Raw genomic sequence first — 21,307 nt, 5'->3', positions numbered from 1 at the left:
TGTGCTCCCCTCTGCAAAATGCCTCATCCCCCAGCCAGGAATAATTAGGAATAATTAGTTCCCTGGGTGATCTTGTGCCAATCACTCAACCTCATTATGTCTCAATTCCTTTGTGCTTAATCAGCGGATAATCCAGGAAAAGGAGCTTTCCAGAGGGTGCTGGGGGATAAACCCATTGGCAGCTCTGAGGTGCTGAGGCACAGGGATGTGCCAGAATCCTGGGAATACGGCAGGGAAAGGAAATCCTTGGGAAAAATGGGATATTTAGTCGCTGCTCCTTGTAACAGAGCTCCCAATAAATCACCATTCCCAGACAAGGGAAGCCCCAAGGCAGAATTCCCCACTGGTGAGAGGAAATCCTGGGATGGGGTTTATGTCCATAAATTATATATATAACCTGTATATAATGATATTATTATATTACATAATATATAATAATAATATGTATAATATATGATATATAATGATTTTATATATATACAATCATTATGCCCCATAAATTCACATTACTCTGATACATTCCCAAAGGACCCTGCATGTCCAAATTCCTCACGGATCTAAAAAAGTGTCATTTTCCAGGTCTTTTTTGCCCCAATCTCGCCAATCCCATTAAAAAAAAAAAAAAAAAAAAAAAAAAAAAAAAAAAAAAAAAAAAAAAAAAAAAGAGAGAGAGAGAAAGAGAAAGAAGGATTGGTGAGGAGGAGGAGGAATATCCAAGGATTGGGAGATCAGGACTCTGCTTTCCCAAAGCTCCCAGGTAGTTTGGGAAGGGGACACTTCCAGGGATGGATTTTTTTTTTTTTTTTTTTTGAACCAGGGTGTACTCCAGGTTTGTTTCTGGAGCCTGGAAAGAGGGAGAACAGGCTTGGAATTCCTCGTTTCCCTCAGGCCCAGCAGATTCCTGATCTGCCTGATTTACTCTGTGGGGATTTGGTTTAAGTCTGGCTTTACTGTTTCAAAATTCAAATTCCCACAGCAGCCACATCTCCTTTGGCACAACTTTCCCCAGTATCAAAATATTCCCTCTCCACCGTGGCCTCTATCTGAGATTTAACGTGCAGGTGGAAAAAAACCTCTGATTTTTCCTTGATTTTTCCTTCATTTTTAATCCTTCAAATGGCTGTTCAGTCGCAATTCAAAGTGTTTCTGTGTTTTTGGGGAAGACGCAACTTTGTCATGGCAAAACAGCTGCAAGGAGACGTGAAAACAGCAGAATAAATGGGAGAGGAGAATAAATGGGAGAGCAGAATAAATCAGGAGCTGGAGAAAGGAAGGAGCGGGATGCTTTTATCTGTTCCAGCATTGTCCCCAAATGTCCCCATTTTCTGTCACTCCCAGCTCCTTTCAGATCTGCCAGACGAGGACGTGGCACTGCAGAGGATGAGGAGAGATAAGGCAGCAGGGCTTGGTTAATTATTAATATTAGTATTAATATTCCCAAAGAATCGATGGGGGCTGTGGAGGGCTCCAAACCTCTGGAGGCAAAGCTCAGCTTTTGTCCCCTTTTTTCCTCATTTGGCAATTTAGGCTCATCCTAAAGGCAAACTGGATTTGGGGTTTACTGAGAGCTTGAGCTTTTTTGGGAGGTTTCAGGGCCACAAATCCCCCGGGGGAAAAGCTCTGAGCCAAAATTCCCTTTCCATGGGGCAGCCACTCCCTCCTTCCCGGGTTTGGATTGAAAGTGGCTCCGTCCTGATGGGGAGAAGGGGCCAAGGTGATCCCCAGAACGGGATGTGTCAGTTCATCCTCCTGCTGCCCTTCCCTCTCCACAGGCTCCGGGATTTCTGGAAGCACAGGGCAGAGTTTGGGTTTAATTGGGATCTCCCCTGAACAAAACCATCCTCAGGAAAAGATGGAGAAGGGAGATCTGTGGGTACTGCTCCAGCAGGAGATGGGAGGTGGATCCATATCTGCTCTGCTGCAAACACAATTCCATCAAATCCTCGTTTCCTTCCCATCCCGCTGCTTTGATGGAGCTGGAACAGGAATTTGTGATCCATGGGCTAACAGAGATCTGGAGGGATAACGGGGGTTTGGGCAGCTCTGCCTCTGTGGGATTGCTGGGGATTGCCTGCTCCTCTCCCAGCATTCCCAGGAATCCCTTCCCAGCTCTCCCATGCCTCAGGAAGTTGGGAATGTTTTTGCTCTCACTCAGCAGGTGGGATGGGCTCAGGGGGAAAAACCCCAAATGGGAACATTTTGTCACCCTCAGCCATGCAGGAGCAGGGCAGGAAACAGGGATGCAGGAATTCCCACCTGAGCCATGGCCAGGCCTCAGCTGGATTAGAGAAATCCCAAAAATCCAGTGCAGGGAGGGGTTTGGAGTTTGGGTTTTGTCGATTTATTATCAGAGGGTTTTGAGGCCTTCAGAGAATCCCAGAATGGTTTGGCTTGGGAAGGACCTTAAAAATCATGCAGGGACACCTTCCCCTATCCCAGGCTGCTCCAACCCGGCCTTGGACATTCCAGGGATGGAGCAGCCACACCTTCTCCACCCAAATTTCTCCCAAAATCCCATTCCAACAAACCACAACCATCAGGCCCAAGCGCCGCTTTGCCGAAACTCCTGGTTTTGGGTTCACCCCGAGGTGCTGCCCCATTCCCTGCCCCTTTTTTTGGGAGCAGCTTCTCCCCTCCAGCGCCCAACCCCTCCATCCTCCCATCCCACAACCCGGGCTTCACTTAACGAACCCAGCTGGACTCGTTAACATTTGGGAAGCTGCGATTTCCGTAGGAAAACTGGGGGAAATCAATCAGCAGCTCCTTTTGTTTCCCCGTCCGCAGGGACGGATTTGTTTTACCGGGAGCATCCAGCGGGCGCCGGGAGCTGGAGCTGCTCCGGGGTGGTTCATCACAGGCAGTAATTGACTGTCACGCCGCGGTTTTTTTGTTTTTCTTTTTTATTCCCATTATTCATCCGCCGGAGGGAAAAGAGGAGCTGACAGGCAGGGCAGGGAGAGGCAGCGTGGGTGACACCTCCCGGGCTGGCCCCGAGCCGCCCAGGGGACGCCGAGTGACTCCTCCACTGGAGACTGGCCACAGCAATGTTTTCCAAGGGTTTCTTGGGAAACCAAAGGCTGATTCCCAAATTTAGATCCGTGGTGATTAGCGGGTTCTAATCCACCAGGAAATGGGTTTTTCTTCCTGGTTTTTGTTTTTGTTTTGGTTTTTTTTCTCCTTCCACGTTAAATTATTCCTCCAAGTGCTTTAGAGCTGGAGCATGCAGTGAAATTCCAGCCTTTGCCACCTTTTCCTTTCCCATTTTTCCTCCCAAATCCCATTTTACCTTCTCTGTGCAGCCTCCCTGGAAATGTTTTCTTTTTTCTTGTCCTTTTTTACCTTCAAATTTAATCAGATTCCTCCACATGTCTTAGAGCTGGAGCATCCAAGGAATTTCCAGCCTTTGCCATCTTTTCCTTTCCCATTTCCCCCCAGATCTCTCTTCCCTTCTCTGTGCAGCCCTTCCCAGAAATGTTGGGGTTTTTTGCTTCAAACTGAATCGATTCCTCCATGTGCTTTAGACCTGGAGCATCCCATGAACTTCCAGCCTTTGGCATCTCTTTCTTCCCCATTTTTCTCCCCCAAATCCCTTTTTCCCTTCCCTGTGCAGCCCCTCTGGGATGAGCTGCCCCATTATCCCATCCTGGCCGTGCTTCCCAATGCTTCTGTGGGACTGAGCTGCTTCCCAGAGATCATTTGAGGCAAGAAAAGCCCAATTAGCTGCACATTCCAGCCCTCAACTAATTGAGAAGGGAATTGAGGGTTATTTTTACTCGGTCTGGAGACAGCAAAATATTTTCCTCGCTGGGGAAGTTGTTTGGCACAGTCAGAGAGGGACAATCAGGAAAATTCCAGCTGGGGACAGTCAGGTCACGGCAGGGATGGAGTGATCCAGGGATTCAGTCGTGCCAATCTTGGTGTTACAGCTACTGCAACATCCTGGGTGGGAAAAAACGGGGATTTTGGGACCTAACTCACAGCTGGGAAAAGCAGTGGTGAATTCCCACATAATGCTGAGGGGTTTCTGCTGTTTGCAGCTGGATCTGAGGATTTTTGGGGGAAGAATTCTGGTTTTCCTGGTGGTGGTGAAGTTGTTTTTGTAGGGTTTGGGTTTTGCTTGAGGCCTGGGAATTTTCTGCTGGATCCATGGTGGGAAATGTGGTTCTGGAGGCCATGGGTGTGGCAGGAAGCTGGAGGAGGACTGGGCAGATCTATCCAAGGCCTGGATGGGCTTGGAGAAACCTGGGAATTGTGGAAATGGTCCCTGCCAGTGGCGCTGGATGAGCTTTTCCAGGCCAAACCACCCCGGGATTCTCTGAGCTGGACACAACCAGGCTGAACCCCAGGAGATGTGGGGCTCTCCAAATCTCTGCTCCGCTCTCCAAACTGGAATTTGCCATGGAAAAGTCAGATTCTGCTGTTCCAACTGGGACAGGAGGAGTCTGTAGCCATTCCCACCTTGCTCAGGACATGGATGAGAACACAGGAATCTCCTGGGATTGGGTTGGATTCGGTGTTGGAGCAGTGGGAGAGACAGGGTTTGTCTCGTTCCATCCCACATCTCCAGAGACTCCTCCTGGATCCAGATCCAGGCTGGAATACCATATAAGCACAGCAATGACCTCAAAAGCCCGATGAGGGCAGGACCTATGCTCATTAGGGCTGCAATTAACGCTGCTAAATGAGTTTTGGGCCACTCAGGCCTGCAGGGTTTTCAGCAGGGCTGGAGTTATCCAGGTTGGAGTTCCTGAAAAATCCCAGAGAAGCCACCCAGGGAAAAATTCCAAAGAACCTGACGTGTGCCAGGGTCTGCACTTCCAAATAGTTTTTGGGATTTTGGGAAAATCCAGGCTGGGGAAAGCTCCTGGAGCAGCACAGACCCAGCACTCGGGGCCAAAGGTCAGGTGGGAATTCCCAGGAGGAAAACTCGGGAACTACGAGCTCCAAGCCTTGGATCCCTGCACTTCAAACCTCCTGGAATTAACCCAGAGAAACGGGATGAGGAATTCCCTGGGTTTATTAATGACTGGAGCACGGGGTATTATGCTGGAATTAAATCCATCAGTTCTCCCAGAGGGAAAAGCCTTCCCAAGGATTTTCCTGGCAGCTTCATCCTGGTGTCTGTTCGGATTTTCCCCAGCCTGGCTGTGCTTGGAAATGAGTTTATACCTGACTTATGTTCAGATTCCTATCTGAGAGAAGGAGTTTGGCACAGACAGCTCCAGCAAGTTCAGCCTGAGGTGGGAATTGCTGATTGGAGCTGGTGTTTGTGGCTGGCTGTGCTCAGCCCCGAGCTCTGCGAGCCCTGGGATTCCTTCAGCTTTCATACCAAGCCTTGTTTTAGCTTTGCTCTCTTACTGACAGGGAAAAAAACCCCAAACAAAAAAAACCCTGATTTGGGTTGTTCCTCCTGCACACAGACTTCCCCAATTCCAGCTGAAAACTGGGAGTGATTCCCTCTTGGAAATCACCCCCCAGCGAAGGAGGAAGGAGGGAATGGAGGGAAAAGTGCCCTGGCAGAACTCGAGACATTCAGGTTCACCAATTCCTGCCCTTCTTTGCTTCCTGCTCCATCACATCCTCCCCTCCTGCTGCTCCATCCTCACCTTCCATTTCCAGCTCTGTCCACTCTACACCCGGGTGAAACCCACAGGAAAACCTTGGCTGAAGTGCTCTGCTGGATTTGGGCCAGCTCTGCTTGGATTTCCAGATGTGCCTGAGCCAGGACTAAACCCTAAATGCCATCAGTCAGCATTCAAATATCCATCAGAGCCCGAGGCAGGAATCTGCTCCCTGCAGCATCCTCCGGATGCAAAGATGGGACAAATCCCCAGGATTTCCATCCCAATCTCAAGCCTGGCTCATCCAGGCCTGGCTGGGACCTGTCGCTCTCCAGGGAGTTCATCCCTGGAATTTTTAGAGCTGTTTATAAATGATAGTTTTGGGGGTTTTCCCCCAATTTCAGACACCAAGCCTGATCCCTGAGGAAACACCCCCAGCCCTGGCACTGCCCCTCTGTGCCCTCTGCTAAAGAGCAGGGCCCTAATTAATGACAGGGCTTTAATTAGCAGGAGGAGGGAGAAACTATTCCCAAATTGCTCCTGGCTCCAACCCCACATTTGTTTGCTCCTGCTGTGCACTTTGTGGCACAGGGACAGGAACGTGCTGCCCTCAGAATTCCCTGACAGAATCCCGGTGATCCTGAGGGATCTGAGGGAGGAGAACTCGGGGAAAAAGGGTGGGAAAAAAAAGGGATTTTGTCGTTTTGTCACCTCTTTGCAGCTCCCACTCCTCGCTCCTCGTGTGGCACCACAAACCTCCTTGTTTGGGTTGCAAGCGCCGCAGGGGGAGTTTTCAGGAGCTTTTCTTTTATCGCTGTGTGAAAAGAAAAAGGGGAAAAAAAAAAAGAAATAATAAAAGGCAAAAAAGCAGCCCGACAGCTTTTCCATTAATGCCGAGCTTCGGGAGCCTTTTGTTTGGTGGATTTGTTTACAAAACCTCTCGGAGCTGGAGTTGATTCCTTTGGAATAAGTGTTGGGATGGAGTTTGGATCCCTTCCAGGCTTTTTTGGGATCTGGAGAATCCCAGCCCGGAGTGGGGATGGATGGGGCCGGCTCAGGGAGCAGCCGCTGCGCCTTGCTGATGGCGAAAAATGAGGTTTATTTTTAATATTTTTTGGGTACAATTTCAAAGGTTTAATAAAAAGATAATAGGAGATAAAGTAAATGGTTAAACAGCTGGCTGTTTGGTATTTAGTTAAGAGTACACTTATTTTTTTTTTTTTTAGATATACTCTAACTCATTTTTTATTTTTTATTATTTTATCATTTAATTTTATTATATTACCTTGTTGTATACTTATATTTATATATTATTAAACTGTTATCTATATTTATATTTTTTATAAATTACTTTATATATTTTAGGAATTATTTTGCCTGCCCCTTCCTTGGGTTCAGGTGTTTTTTTAGAGTATGTGGAGGGGTTTGGTTGTGGTTTTTTCGTTGTGGTTTTGGTCTTTTTTTTACTATTATCTCCACTTTGGATTTTGGTTTCTACTTTTTACAGGTGGTAGGTGTTGATAGTTAATATGATGGTAGTAGGAGTTTTATTATAGGTTTAATGGAAGTTATTTTAATTAAGTAGATTGTTTAATTATAATTATATATCAGCTATTCTGTCATTATTTTAAGAGAGTAAATCTGGAGGGAGGAGAAGCACAGGGAGCATCCAAACAGAAAAAAAATGAGGGAAAAAAAAAAGGAAAAAAATAAAATCATGAAAGGGAAGGAGAAATTAACCCAACATTGGAAAAAATCCCATCAGGAGCTTGTCCTGCTTCACTCCCGGCGTGGCTGGGATTTTATTCCATTTATTTCATTTATTTCATTTCCTTCTCGGGAGGATGAAAGAGCGTTTGGGGTGAGGAGCAGGGCCGTGCATTACTCACACCCAGAATTAAAGCTCAGGATCTGTCTGGGCTCCCACAGCAGCCTGGCAGTTCCCAGCAGGGAAAAAAAGCCCTGGAGAACATCCCTGGGATGAGTGGGAATGTGTTTATGTCGGGCTTGTGCTGCTGCTGCTGCAGCTCAGGGATGTGTCACAGCTCCGGGGCGGATCCAACCATCCCAAATCCAGCCCCAGGGAAGGAGGGAAAACCTGGGGAATCCCTGGGAAATGTTTTCTCCGGGAATCCAAAGCTCTCCTTGGAGAGCTTTGGAAAAATCCGGAGTTTTCGTAGAGCAGGAATAAATCCCCAGGCAGGAATTCCAGGTGGTTCAGCTCCATAAAAATCCCTTTTCTCAGTGGTGTCCTTGTTTCTGGGGGCACCCTGTGTCCCGTGCTGCAGCTCCTGCTCCCTTTTGGGGCCGAGGATTGGGGTTCAGGATCCTGGGGATTCCTCCCAGCTTCACTGGGATATGTCCAGTCCTTCCCATTCGGCTGATCCAGGATGGGGAAATGGAAAGATAAAAAACGAGGTTTCCATCCCACCTGGATTTATCAGGGAATGTTCAAGCACTCAGCATCAAATGAAGGGGCTGGGGGGGGAGAACCCCAAATGCTGCACTGGGATGATCCCAGATGTCACCTCTGTCCCCAAAACCTGGCACAGGGACCCTGCGTGGCCTCTCCATCCCCAGAGCAGCTCCCAGCTCACTCCAGCCTTGAGCTCCTTCCCGGGAATTTGGGGAATTCCTGCACTGCAAAGTGGAAAATCACAGCTGAGAATAAACCTCGGCTTAACTCTGAGCTTAGCCCAAACTGCCCCTGGAATCAAAACTGCTTCAGTTATCCTGAGAAAAAAAAATTTGCCTCTGTCCATCAGGAGAATGTGCCGGGGACCCCAAAGGTGAAGGGTTTGATTGGGGATTTCAGTTTATTCTTCCCTCTTTTTGTCACTCTTGCAGACAGGAAAACAAAAATAATAAACCGAGCCCAAAGGCTGTGTTGTCTCCCAGGGATGGTGTCACTGAAGGGACAGCTCAGTCCATGGAATTGCAGGATTGGGATAACAGGTGTAACCTGGCAGGGATGGAGGCTGCTGCTGCTCGTGCAAATCCATCCCCAAATTCCGGCTACAAAGCGCTCGGCTGTTTGGGAATGGCACCGGGATTTTCCCAGCTGAATTCAAATCAAAATGAAACTAAAAATCCCCAGATCTCCCTTGGAAAAGGGAGGTCGTGGGGAGTTCCAGGGTTTGTAGGATCATAGGAGTGCTATGGATGGAAAATTCCTACATCTCAGAATCCTGTAATCTAGTCTGGGAGAGATCCCAAAGATCCAATTCCTGGCCTTGCACAGACACCCTGAGATCCAGATGTGGCTTGTGGGTGCCCAGGCAAGGACCAGAAAGTTGGAAAACTCAAAAATAATCCCATTTTCTTTTGTCCCTTGTCACCTCTTTCAGCCACCCCCATTCCCAGCCGAGCTCAGGATCCACCCAGGGCTCTGCTCCAGGGCTGGAAAAACTGGAAAAACTCTGCACATCCCAGAGCCAAGGAAAATTTTGGGGGAAAAAAAAGCTCCTGAAGTGTGACAGAGCCTGGAGCTGCCTCTGCTCTCTGAGCTGAGAGTTCCCGTGGATCTGGGAGCGTCATTCCCGAGGTGAAAAGGGCATTCCCTGTCTGGATCCGGCTTTGGGAGGGATTTGTCTCCCCCAGCCCAGCACGTGGCTGGAGCAGATGTTGTGGAGAGCCAGGCAGGAATGTGTGGCTGCTTTGGGTCCTGGGAGTGCTGCCAGCTCCCCCTGCCCGAAATTCGGGGCCTGTTTGAGCTCCTCCTCAATTCCAGCTGCAAAATCCTTTCTCCTCGGAGTAAGCCAGGCAAGGATCATTGGGAATGGCACAGGATAAATCCATCCATCCACCCCTCTGTGTGTGTGCCTGGAGTGTCCCCGTGGGGTGGGCAGTGGGTGCCGTGCCCTGGGAACCCCCTGGAGCAGAATTCCCTGGGGAGCAAAGGGGAAAATTCCTGGGGAGTACATGGAAAAATCCCTGAGGAGCAAAGGGAGAAATTCCTGAGGAGCAGAGGGAAAAATCTCTGGGGAGCAAAGGGAGAAATCCCTGGGGCGCAGAGGAGGAGCAGGAGCTGCTCGTGCCCAGGTGAAGAGCAAAGGCAGACAGAGAATCCCAGAATTATTTAGGGAAAACCCCTCTGAGATGGAACCAACCCAGCCGTGCCAAGGCCACCAGTGGCCCCCAAAGCCACCAAATGTCACCCAGAGGCACCAGGGGCACGGCGGGCTCAGGATCAAACCCAGGAGCTGCCGGAGCTCGGGGCGGAGCAGGAATGGATTTTTCCTTTTTTGTTTTTCCAATGAACTCCACGCTCCAGGAGCAGCCCTGGTTCAGCTTTGGGAATTTCATTTCACATTTCCTGGGAATTCCTGACGTCCTGCCTGGGGGTTGACATTTGGCTCTGCCCTTTTTCTGCCCTTTTCCCCCCACTCCTTCCCCCCCCCTCCTTTTCTCCCCCTTTTTTCTCCCTCCTTTCCCTCCCCCTCTCCTTTTTTCCCCCTCCAAAATCCCATTTCCTGGAATGATTGGCATTATCATTGTCCCCTTTTTTGCCCCTTGTCACCCTTTTTCAGCCACACTCATTCCCAAGGACATCTCATTCCCAGCTCGGGCTGTCCCGGGCAATTTGGGGACCAGGTGACATTTACCTCTGCTGAGTGCTGGCCCTGCATCCAAAATTCACTTTTCTTGGATGATTTGCATTATTATTATCCTTTTCTTTTTTTTTTTTTTTTTTTCCCTTGTCACCTCTTTCAGCCACACCCATTCCCAGCCCAGCTTGCGTTGCTGGGGACAGCAGGGTGGCAATTTTGGGGACCAGGCTCTGCCCTGTGCCCACCTGGGGACACCAAGGTGGCAGTCTGGGGACCAGGTGACATTCCCAGTGTCACATCAGGTCCAATCCACAGCAGAGCCTGAAGGGTTCCTGCTGCCATCGCTGCCGAGCTTCGGGAAAAACCCTCAGCCAGGTTAACTTCCCCAGCCCAAATTCCCGCCGGGAGAAGGTCGGGATGGCGATCCCAGCTGGGATTGAGATCCTGCCGTGGCTCCTCCTGCCCTGGGCGATTGTCCCGGGTTTTTTCTGCTCTGCCAGAGCCGTTTGCTGCTGGTCCCCGCTCTGCGCTCCCTGCCTCATCCCGCTTTTCCCAGGATGAGCAGCGGCCCTTGGAAAGGCTGCCCTGGGTCGGCTCGTGGCTCCTCCTCTGCTTCATCCTTTCCCTTTGTCGTTATTCACTTGGCCATCATCGTTATTATCTTAATTATTAATTGTCCTTGTCGCCGTTAGAACCCGTACCAGCGCCGCCGGTTTATTACCCTATTAATTATTGTTTATTGCTGTCACCTACAGTTATGGCTTTTAGATGTTTTCTGTTTGATTTGGGGTTTTAGTTTATTTTTATTTTCCACCCCTTCCCCCTCTTTTTTTCCCTCTTCCTCCCCTTTTTTTCCCCTTTTTTCCCCGTTTTCCTCCCTTTCCCCCCTCCTTTTCCCTCCTTTTTTCCCCCCCCTTTTAAAATCTCTTTCCCTCTTCCCTTTCCCCTTCCCAAATTCCCCACCCAAACACCCCTGGAACACTCTGGAATTCCCAGGATATCTCTGTGTGTGGCTATTCCCTGCATTACTCACATTCTAAACTTCCCTTGTCCCACTCCTCCCATAAACATTTGCTTTTCCTTTGGAGCAAACTGGGATTTGGGGCTTCGGGATTTTCCTCAGCCTCGGGATAGATCCGTAATAACCAGGATCCCGCCAAATCCCAGGGGTTAAAATCAGGGGTTAAGTCTCCAAAATCCCCTGAGTGGCTTAAAAATAATAAGATTATGGGAAAATAGCGCCGTGATCTTGCTTCTGTTCAGTTCCTGGGTGTCAGGACTGTGGCTCCGGCCTCTCTCCAATGTGGAATGAGAATTTGGGAATTCCTAAATTAAGATGCTCCCTCTGGAGCCCCCGGGAATTTGGGAATTCTATTCTTCATTCCCCAGATTAAAACTTGTGGGTTTGTCATAGTGGTGACGCCATCCCATTTTATTTTTTACTGTGTTTCTTGCAGGAAAGGAATATTTGTAGGATTTGGGAGAGGGATGGCGGAGCTCCAGAATAACCAAGAAAATAACAGGTGGAAAAGAACAGGTTAAAATCGACTGAGTGGCTCAAAAATAATAAGATTATGGGAAAATCGTGCCGTGATCTCACTTCTGCTCAGTCCCTTGGCCCCGATGTCCTGAGATGTTTTTTCCCTGGAATTTCTGCCAGAGGAAGGAATATTAAGGGAATTCTTTGCCTCCAGCGCAGGTCCTCCTTTGGATCTTTCCCTTTCCCAAGGATTTGGGAAGTCCCCGAGCCGCCGTTGCCATGGGAACTGCCACATTCCCGGCTCTTTGCCGAGTCACGATTTTGGGGGATTTGCCGGGAGGATCACGGTGCCATCCCTCACCTTCCCTGACTTCCCGGCTGGAAAACAGCTGGAAAAGAGCTCTGGGAACATCCCCAAGGATGTTCTGTGGGAATTCCCTCTCCTGTCCTTTGTGCTGCTCCAGGACTTTTTTTTTTACCCCCACCTTTTATATTGGAAATGGGATCTGGCTGTGGTTAAGGGTTTTGGGGTCGGATTTGGGTGTTTGATCTGTGGGATTGGATTATCCCTGTGCCTCCAGTCAGGGAAAAGTGTCCAGACAGCTCCTAAAGATGGGAAAAACCAGGAAAAAAATCATGGAAGGGAGGGAGAAAGTAACCCAATATTGGGATTCAGCAATGGAAAAATCCCATCAGGAGCTTGTCCTGCTTCACTCCAGCCGTGACCAGGATTTTATTTCATTTATTTCTCAGATTTCCTACATTTATTTCCATTTTGGACAAGTGTGTTTCCAAATCTTCCCTGTTGGTTCCCAGCTCTGAGGTGTTCCCGGCTCTGAATTAAATTTTATTTAATTAAATTAAATTTTTAAATTAAATTTAATTTAATTTCCAATTAAAGCCCCTCTAAAACAAGAACTGGGCTGGGATCAGATTTTAGGGAACTGCAAGATTTGACCCCACTGATTTTGCCTTTTTTTTTTTTTGTTTCCATCTGGATAAATAAGAACATGCTGAAGCAGTTGGAGACTGAAGCCTTGATCTGCTGCAATCAATTTTATCCTGAACAGATAAAACCTCAGATAAAATATTCCTGAGGAATAAACTGGAAAGCTTTTTCTCCAGGTTCTCAGAGTGGAATTGCTGTTATCAGAAATAATTCCATGTCTGCGCCTCTCTCCGCCTCCCCCAGGTGTGGGTTTGGAGGCACAAAGGTTTATTCACATCCAGATGTTTCCAATTATTTCCCCTAGAAACGGTTCTCTGGTTCCCGCTTCATTTGTGGAATTATTCCATCTTTTTGTGGGGTTTTTAATTGTCCTGCCAGCAGCAAACGGCAACTTTGGGCCCATTTTGCGCTGATGCAAATCACCACTTCCTACTCAGATCAATTAATTATTGGTTAATTGAGCACTGGTGGATCCTGTGAGGAATATGGAGGAATTTTGGAGACTAAACTGGGAACTCTTTTCCTTTTTTTTCCCTCTCTCTGGATCCTGAATCCCAACATTCCCATCCTCGGCCCCACCAGCTTGGCTGTGTGGTGTCTTTGTCCAGCAGGATGTGGAATCTGTCATTCCTGGAGATGCAGGAATGGGGTGAGAGAACCTCATTCCCACCAGGATGTGGATCTCGGAGTGAAATCTGTCATTCCTGGAAATGCAGAAATGGGGTCGGGATGAGAGAACCTCATTCCCAAAACTCCAGAGGGAAACAAGAGCAGGATTGGAGCGAGGAACCAGACAATGTTCTGCTGGTGCTGCTCTGGAGTGATTCCCTGCTAAAACTTGGGATTTGGGGCTGGGAATAGCCCAGGAGAAGGGCTTTGGGCAGGAGGAGGGTTTGGATGTGTCACCTGGGTGTCCCCTCCCGAAGCTGTGCTGTCCTTAACCCGCTGGCACCTGGTTCGAGCACGTGAGCATGCTGGTGATCCTGCTCAACTGCGTCACCCTGGGCATGTTCCAGCCCTGCGAGGACGTGGAGTGCCAGTCGGAGCGCTGCACCATCCTGGAGGTGAGCATCCCACGGCCCTGAGCTTCCCTGGGGTCTGTGGGGTGCAGGGCTGGGGTGGCTGTTTGGGGATCCATGGGATGTGTTTGTGGGGTGGCTGCTCTGGGATCTGTGGGATGTGTTTGTGGGGCGGCTGCTCTGGGAGGTGGGAGCCCCATCACGTACCTTTTCCCCACAGGGAAAAGCTTTCCTGCAGGGATGGGTTTGGGATGGCCTCTGTGGGATCTGCTTGGGGTGAGGCTGTTTGGATCTGTCCCAAGCAGATCCTTTTCTCTCCATCCTTAGCAAGGGCAAGGGGGGCTCAGAAGTGGGGAAGCCCACTGGGATGGGCCAGGAGCTGTGCCAGCACCCTGTGGGTTTGATTTTGGGGTTGGCAGGTGGCACTTTGGTGACAGGAACACAGAATGTCCCCGTGGTGGGAGCACTCAGGTCTGTCCCTCCCCCTGAGCAAGGCTGTTCTGACTGAAATCCCCTTCTCCTGCTCTCCAGGCGTTTGATGACTTCATTTTCGCCTTCTTTGCCGTGGAAATGGTGATCAAGATGGTGGCCCTGGGCATCTTCGGGCAGAAGTGTTACCTTGGGGACACCTGGAACCGCCTGGACTTCTTCATCGTCATGGCAGGGTCAGCAGCCGCCTCCTCCCTCATCCCCACAGCGGGAAAACCCCAGGGAGCCAAACCCAAGCCTTGTCCTGGCTGGCTTTCAGAATGCCAAATCTGATTTTTGAAATCCTCACCCCAAAACCACACTGGGGTTTAGGGGGATGGGTTGTGAATATCAGGCAGAGCTGTGGGGGGTTTGGAGCAATCCTTTAATCCTAAAACATCCTGAGCTGACCCAGAGCGTCCCAGTGGCCAAAAAGAAAAAGCAGCTGAGCCCCACTCCTGCCGCCAGCAGAGCGAGGCAGGGATGGGGCAAACAAGGAGAAGGCAGCCTAAAAAACCCCATTAGAAAGGTAGAAATCTCAGTGGGAAAAGCTGGGAGTTCACCCAAATTCCAAACTCCTCCTGGTTTACAGCTTAATTCCATCTCCCCCAGCTGCTGGCTCGTGCAGGATGTGTTAATAAACAGCTCCAGGGATGATCCCGTTGCTTTTGACACCACTTCCCTCACCCCCACGGGGAATCACCAAGTGGAGTAAAAGCTTGGCAAAGCTCACACTTCTTTTTTTTTTGTTGTTTTTATTCCCAATAAATGAAGAGCTTTGGAAAGCCCAGGCTCTCCTACCTGCTCAGTACATCCTGAAAAAGGGGATGGAAAGCTTTAATTACTGCCTGACTTCTGAATTCCTGCCTTTCTAATGACCAGCCTGGGGTTAATTAAAACATCCTTGGGATATGTTGGGGCATTTTCCCCTTTGCATTAGTGCTGTGCCATCTTCCCTGCACTAATGGGGTTTTGTTGTGAGCCGTGTTATTTGTCTGGAATACAATTAGGAACGGTTTTAGTGCTCTGAATAAAACATGAGCTCTCCTGAGCCGAGCTTCCTTGGAACTCGGGTGCAGTTCCAGCCTGACAAGGAACGTCAGGGACAGAAAAAAAAAACCAACCAAACAACCTTATTATTAATTTTTTTTTCCTTAATTATGTTTTCCCATAAAGCTGCTGCGGTGTTTAAGGGAGGAGGGGTAGGGGAAGAGCAGGGAAAACTCGGGATCAGGATTCTGATCCAGGAGCTGAGGGGGGTTTTCATGTTGGATATGTGGATTGGGCTCTCCTGAGGATGAGCAGAGAATCCCCAGCTCCTCATTGATCCCCCAAACCCAGGATTTGGGGAGCCCATGGAGCCATGGGGCTGAGCCCTCTGCTCAACCCCAGGGGCAGCTTTGGCACTGGGAATTTTGCTGTTGGAATGAGGGGGGAAGTGGCTGGTGAAGCCATTTGGGAGTTTCCCGAGGTTTTCCCCCCCCACTCCATGGCTGGAATATATTTGATGAGGATGAACACAGCAGGACACCCCTCTGCAGGAATGGCTTTCCTCAGGCTGGAGATGAGAAGAAGAAAAATCCATTCCCTGGCTGATCCTGGGCCATCTCCAGAAGTTTCTGGTGGATTTGAGCCGTCCCTGGGATATGATTTCCCACCTTACCTGGCTGACCCTGGGCTAATTCTTTATTCTTTATTCAAAACCATCTCCAGAAGGTTTTGGTGGATGTGAGCCATACCTGGGATATGATTTCCCATCTCTCTGAAGAGAGGCTGGAGCTGGGAGTAAAACCCTGTGCCAAGGGTTGGAATTCACCCCTCTCACCACCACCCTTCAATCCAGCTCCTACAACTGGAGCTGTTCTCAGCAGGGAACTCACCCCTGGAATAACAAAACTGCTTTTTTTCCAGCAAGGAGATGGGTGTGCTGAAGTTATTCTGAGGGGAGTTTTTGTGACAAGAAGGGAAACAAGTGATTTGTTTGCCCCGTTCCGCCTCCTCAGAGGAGCTGGTTTGCCTCAGCAGCAGCAGCTCCAAAGGGAGCAAGGAAACTACAAAATAAACACAGCTCCTGCCTCCAGCACAGTGTCTGAAGTCCCTTCCAGCTCCCAGAGTCCTTTCATGTTTTCCTCGCCCCAGAAATGTTCCCTGGAACATTTCAAGCCTGGTGGAACTCGTGGCCTCCCCGTCTGCCCGGCAGCTGAGTTGAAAGCCTTTCCCCAGCGGCAGGGATGTTGTTCAGGAGAGCTGTTCCTGCTGCATCCAGTCCCTGGAGACATTCCAGGCTCCCAGGATATGATTTGGATTTGACAGCTGAAGGTTTGGGAGCTGTTGATGGCAGAAAACATCCCAAAGCTTCTTGTTCTTCAGGGTAGGGAACCACCCACTGCGTGCCAATCCATCCCAGATTCCCAGCTCCAGCAGGTTTCTGTTGGGACATTCCCAAGTGATTGAGGATTTACAGGTGGATTCTGATAACAGGACCCCACACTTGGCATCCTGGTGCATCCAGTCCCTGGAGACCTTGCAGGATAAGTTTTGGATTTGACAGCTGAACATTTGGGAGCTGTTGATGGCACAAGACATCCCAAAGCTTTGTGCCTCCCATTTTCCAGCACAGGGAATCACCCACTGAGTGCCAATCCGTCCCAAATGTTTAAGGGGAATGGGGAGGAAGAATCAAGGAGGAAATGTTCTTCATTCTTAATAATCAAACGGAAAGCAAACGATTTGTGCATTTTTTTGTTGGCTCGGGTATTCAGGTTTGGTCCTGGGAGGAGAGAAAAGCTGGGGAGCAGCTCCTTGTCCTGGAGAGTCGGGGAATCCTGGAATGGGTTGGGTTGGAAGGGATCTTAAAGATCATCTCACAGGCAGGGACACATTCCACTATCCCAGGCTGCTCCAAGCCCCATCCAGCCCAGCCTTGGACACTTCCAGGGATCCTGGGGCAGCCACAGCTGCTCTGGGAATCTGTGCCAGAGCCTGCCCACCCTCTCAGCCAGGAATTCCTTCCCAAAATCCCATCTAAATTTCCTCTCTTTCAGCGTGAACCCATTCCCCCTTGTCCCACCACCACGATTCCTGCTGGAATTTCCCTCTTCAGCTCCCTTGGAGGTTTCACATCCTGGAAGGAAAACCCTGCTGTGCCAGCAGTAAAGGCTGGGAGAGATCTTAGAACTCATCCCACCCCTGCCATGGGCAAGGATAACCTCCACAATCCCTCATTGCCCCAAACCCCTTGGACACTTCCAGGCGCCTGGAATTACACCCACAGGAGGAGCTGGAAGAGCAGGACGGGTGAATTTACACCCCTGGGGCTTGCAGGCAGTGAAGCTTTCCCAGACCCCCATTCCCTGACTCCTTTGCTGTGTTTCCCTGCAGGATGATGGAATATTCCCTGGATGGACACAACGTCAGCCTCTCGGCCATACGCACCGTGCGCGTCCTGCGGCCCCTGAGGGCCATCAACAGGGTCCCAAGTAAGTGACCCCAGCCCCGGGAAAACTGGGAACCCATGGGAATGACCTCCTCTCACACACCTGGATGTCTGGGAAAACTGGGAACCCATGGGAATGACCTCCCCTCACACACATGGTTTTCTGAGCTCAGCCTGGGAAAACTTGAAAACCATAGGAATAAACCCACCCCACATCTGGATTTTTGAGTTCAGTCTGGGAAAACTGGAAAATCATGGGAACAACTCACCCCAACCTCAATTTCTGAGCTCAATCTGAGAAAACTGGAAATCCATGGGAATAACTCACCCCAATTTCTGAGTTCAGTCTGGGAAAATTGGAAAATTATGGGAACAACTCACCCCAACCTCAATTTCTGAGCTCAATCTGAGAAAACTGGAAATCCATGGGAATAACCCCTCCTACACCTGGCTGGCTGCTTTGTGTAGCTGACGAGAGGAAATTAATTAATTTAACTTATAATGGCGAGTCAGAGATCGTCATTATCATAATTGGTGTCAGCAAAGGGCGAGGGAGCAGGGAATTGACCCTCGGAGCTGTTCTCCAAGGTTTTGGTGACTTTCCTAAGGAAAACAACTCTGCTCATGGTGTAAAGTAAACAATGTTCCTCCAAAGGGAGGGAAAAGGTCATTTCCAAGAGGGATCTTCTTGCCCTGCTGGGTTCCTTTTCCCTCCTCAGGGATTTAAGCTCTTTCCATGACTTTTATGTTCGGGATTAGCAGCTCTGGAGCTTCCCTTGTAGATGAAACCCCACAGAGGGTTTGCTCCACGTGAAGCAAAATTGGGATCATCCTCGACAGGGAGTTCAAGTGGCTCCTAAATCCATTTTCAAGTGGTTTCAGCTGCTTGGCTTCTAAATCCAATTTTAAACCCGAGCCACCACGTCGGAATAATTCCCTGCTGGAATCCGCCAGCTGCTGAGGCGTCCTTTGCAAGGTGCTCATTCCACAGCAATTCCATCCTTTTCCAACCCAAATCCACTGCAAATCAAAATGCTGCAGCATTGTGTGGAAATCACAGGGATCCTGGCAGGAGGGAAAAAAAAAAGAAAAGAAAAAAGAGAGAAAAAGAGGGATATTTCCTGTTCTGTTGGGAAGCACTTGGAGCGAGCCAGCCCCACATCCTGCCTGGATTCAGCACATCCAAGGACAGCCAAACAACCTCCCCCAGAAGGTTCCACTGATTCCAGGCCCTCCAAGGAAAATCTGAGGGAACAGATGGATGTTTACACCCAGAAAATTTATCTCAAGAACTCCCAATTCCACAGGATTTTTTTTTTTCTTCTGGAAAACAAGGAAATAAAATCAGTGAATTCCACAGTGCAGTCCTGAGTTTAAAAACAAGACCAAAAAAAAAAAGGAGAGAGAGGCCGAGAAGGGGCTATGGAACCCTTTGGAGCTTTGTTTTCCTAACGAGGTTTTGTTGCCAGGGTTTTGGAAAGCACAACACGAAGTTTCCCTCTGGGATTTGGAGCTCCAGAGAAGTTTCCCTCTGGAATTTGGGGCTCTGGGGATGGGGTGGAGCAGAGGGACCCCTGGCACGGGCTGGGCTCGGAGCCCTCCAGGCTGGGAAGAGGATCAGACTCCCTCTGAACTCCTTCAAACCCACCAAACCCTTCCCTATTCCCACGGAACAGTGGGAATCTCAAGCTGGGATTCAGCAGGGCTGAGGGCAGCAGCCAGGGGAATTGAAGGATTTACACCGAGCTCCAGGAATCCAAACAAGTCCAGCTTTAGGTGGAATTTTGCTCTGAGTCCAACTCGTGTTTGTTTCCCGTAGCTCTGACACCAAAAACTCCTTCCAAGCCTTTTTTCACTGCACTTCCCGTGGGATTTTCATCTTCTTCTAACAGACAGGTGATAGAAAATATCCCATTTTTCTATTAATATTCCGTGGGAGGAGATCCAGAGGGTTCAATCCGTGTTTGGAGTGGAGGTGCCTGAGGAGCTGGGCTGACATCTCCAAAGGAGACCTGAGCACCAGCACGAGGATTCCTAGAAATTATTCCCAGAAATATCCCCATTCCTGGCGGTCAAACCATCCAGCCTCCACTTGTCTGGGAAACACAACCCCAGGCACTCAGAACATCAGGAATTTTGCTGTTTCAGACTGAAATATTCCAGAGTCTATGGAGGAAGGATGGGAAAATCCATCAAAAAAAAGGGATTTTGGTGGATTTTTGTGGTTGCATTTTTAGCCTTTCCTCCACACCTCAGCCAAGGGATTTCCTTGAAATTCCAGCCCATCCCAGCACCATCCATGCCATTCCCAGCTCTGGGATTTGAGAATGGGATTTTCCACAGGAAAAAGTTTACAGCTGGAGCAGAAGGGATGAAGCTGGTGCTAAATCCAGGGAAACAGGCAGAACCAACCTGGAGATTTATCCCTGGGATTCTGGGCCCTACCCTGGGATCCAGCCAGCACCATCAGCTCGTGGCTTCCAGGCACAATAAATTCACCCACGAGATTCTTTCAGCTCCATGCAGTTTGGTAAGAAAAGAAAAAAGAACCCCAGCCAATAAAAACATCATTTCTATTAGAAATTATTCCTTCCAAACCACTGGAAAAATAGAATTCCAGCAATTTATTTACTTGGCAGGGTCTCGAGTCAGGGATTTTTATTTTTTTTTTTAGCAGTGGTCAGTGGGTTGTTTGCTTTTTTTTTAAATCCTGCTTTATTTTTATATTTATTTTCATATTTTTAATGTTTTTAGGGTTTTTTTTATTTGATTTTTAAATGTATTTTTATTTTTTATGTTTATGTTTACTTTTATGTTTATTTTAATTCTTAATTTTGTTTTTTATTTTATATGTATTTGTATATTATTTTATTTGCATTTGTTTATTTTTATTTCTTAATTTTTTTATATATTTTTATTCCTATTTCTACTTTTATTTCTATTTTTAGTTTTTAGTTTCAGTTTCAGTTTTTATTGTTATTTTTCTGCTGTGGGTTTTAAACCAGGCATCCCATGGAATGGGAATGAAAATCCTGCTCCTTGTTTCAGCCTCGGTGATGCTCTTTTCCCATGGCACACTCGACATTCCAAGGAGAGCCCAGAGTGGCTGGAGAACAGCTGGATTCAATCTCTGGGATGATGCCACTAAACAACCCCAAATACCAAAAGGAGCTGAGCAGAAAAAAAAAAAATTGTCTGGCACGGGGAGAGAGAAATTTTACCCATTTTTGGATAAAAGAGGGAGGATATCAGTGAGAGAGGGGGGAAAAAAAACCGGGAGAAAATCCCAGCATCGTCTTTCCCAGTGGGGATGGAGTGAGTCTTTCCCAAAGATGGATTTGCCAGGAAAATGTGGGATTGCTCCCAGGGGGTGACAGCTCCAGGCAGGGCCAGGAGCTGGATTTGACCATCCTGGTGTGTCCCTTCCCACTCGGGATATTCCATGATTCTGTGACGGGAACAGACCCCAGGAATTCCAGCCCCCTTTCCCTCCAGATGGATTTGCTCCATCCCATCCCTCAGGGTGGCACTGGGACAGCGGGGACAGGGACAGGATCCACAGCCAGGGCCCAGCTGGGCACGGACCCTGCAGGGATCTGCACGTGGGGATCAGCGCTCATCCCTAATTATTGATTGGCTGGGAACTCTTGGCCGGGAGGCTGGATGTCCTCGTGCCGTGCTGAGGGCACCACGGCAGCTCCGGCCCCGCCTGGCTCCTGGGATTTGATTCCCTGGGATTTGGCTCCCTGGGATTTGATTCCCTGGGATTTGGTTCTCTGGGATTCCCGCTGGCAAATCCACAGGAGGAACGGTGGGAGGAGATCCCAGCTCCTGCCAGCAGTGC

The 21,307-nt window shown here is 49.0% G+C and overlaps 1 protein-coding gene across 1 annotated transcript in view; it reads left to right on the top strand.

Annotated features, from left to right (window-relative positions):
- Nucleotides 1-13,498: 13,498 nt before the first annotated feature.
- The window catches only part of CACNA1H (calcium voltage-gated channel subunit alpha1 H), a 108,787-nt gene continuing 100,978 nt past the window's right edge, over nt 13,499-21,307 (top strand). Inside the window, exons 1-3 of the mRNA XM_066329904.1 lie at nt 13,499-13,604; nt 14,091-14,224; nt 17,409-17,506. Coding sequence (XP_066186001.1) covers nt 13,512-13,604; nt 14,091-14,224; nt 17,409-17,506 — 325 coding nt within the window. The 5' untranslated portion in view covers nt 13,499-13,511. The remainder of the gene's footprint in view (nt 13,605-14,090; nt 14,225-17,408; nt 17,507-21,307) is intronic.

The sequence above is a fragment of the Sylvia atricapilla genome, chromosome 15 (genome assembly GCF_009819655.1).
Source record: "Sylvia atricapilla isolate bSylAtr1 chromosome 15, bSylAtr1.pri, whole genome shotgun sequence".
In the NCBI taxonomy this organism is placed as follows: Eukaryota; Metazoa; Chordata; class Aves; order Passeriformes; family Sylviidae; genus Sylvia; species Sylvia atricapilla.
This window is presented reverse-complemented; position numbering and strand designations above follow the sequence as displayed.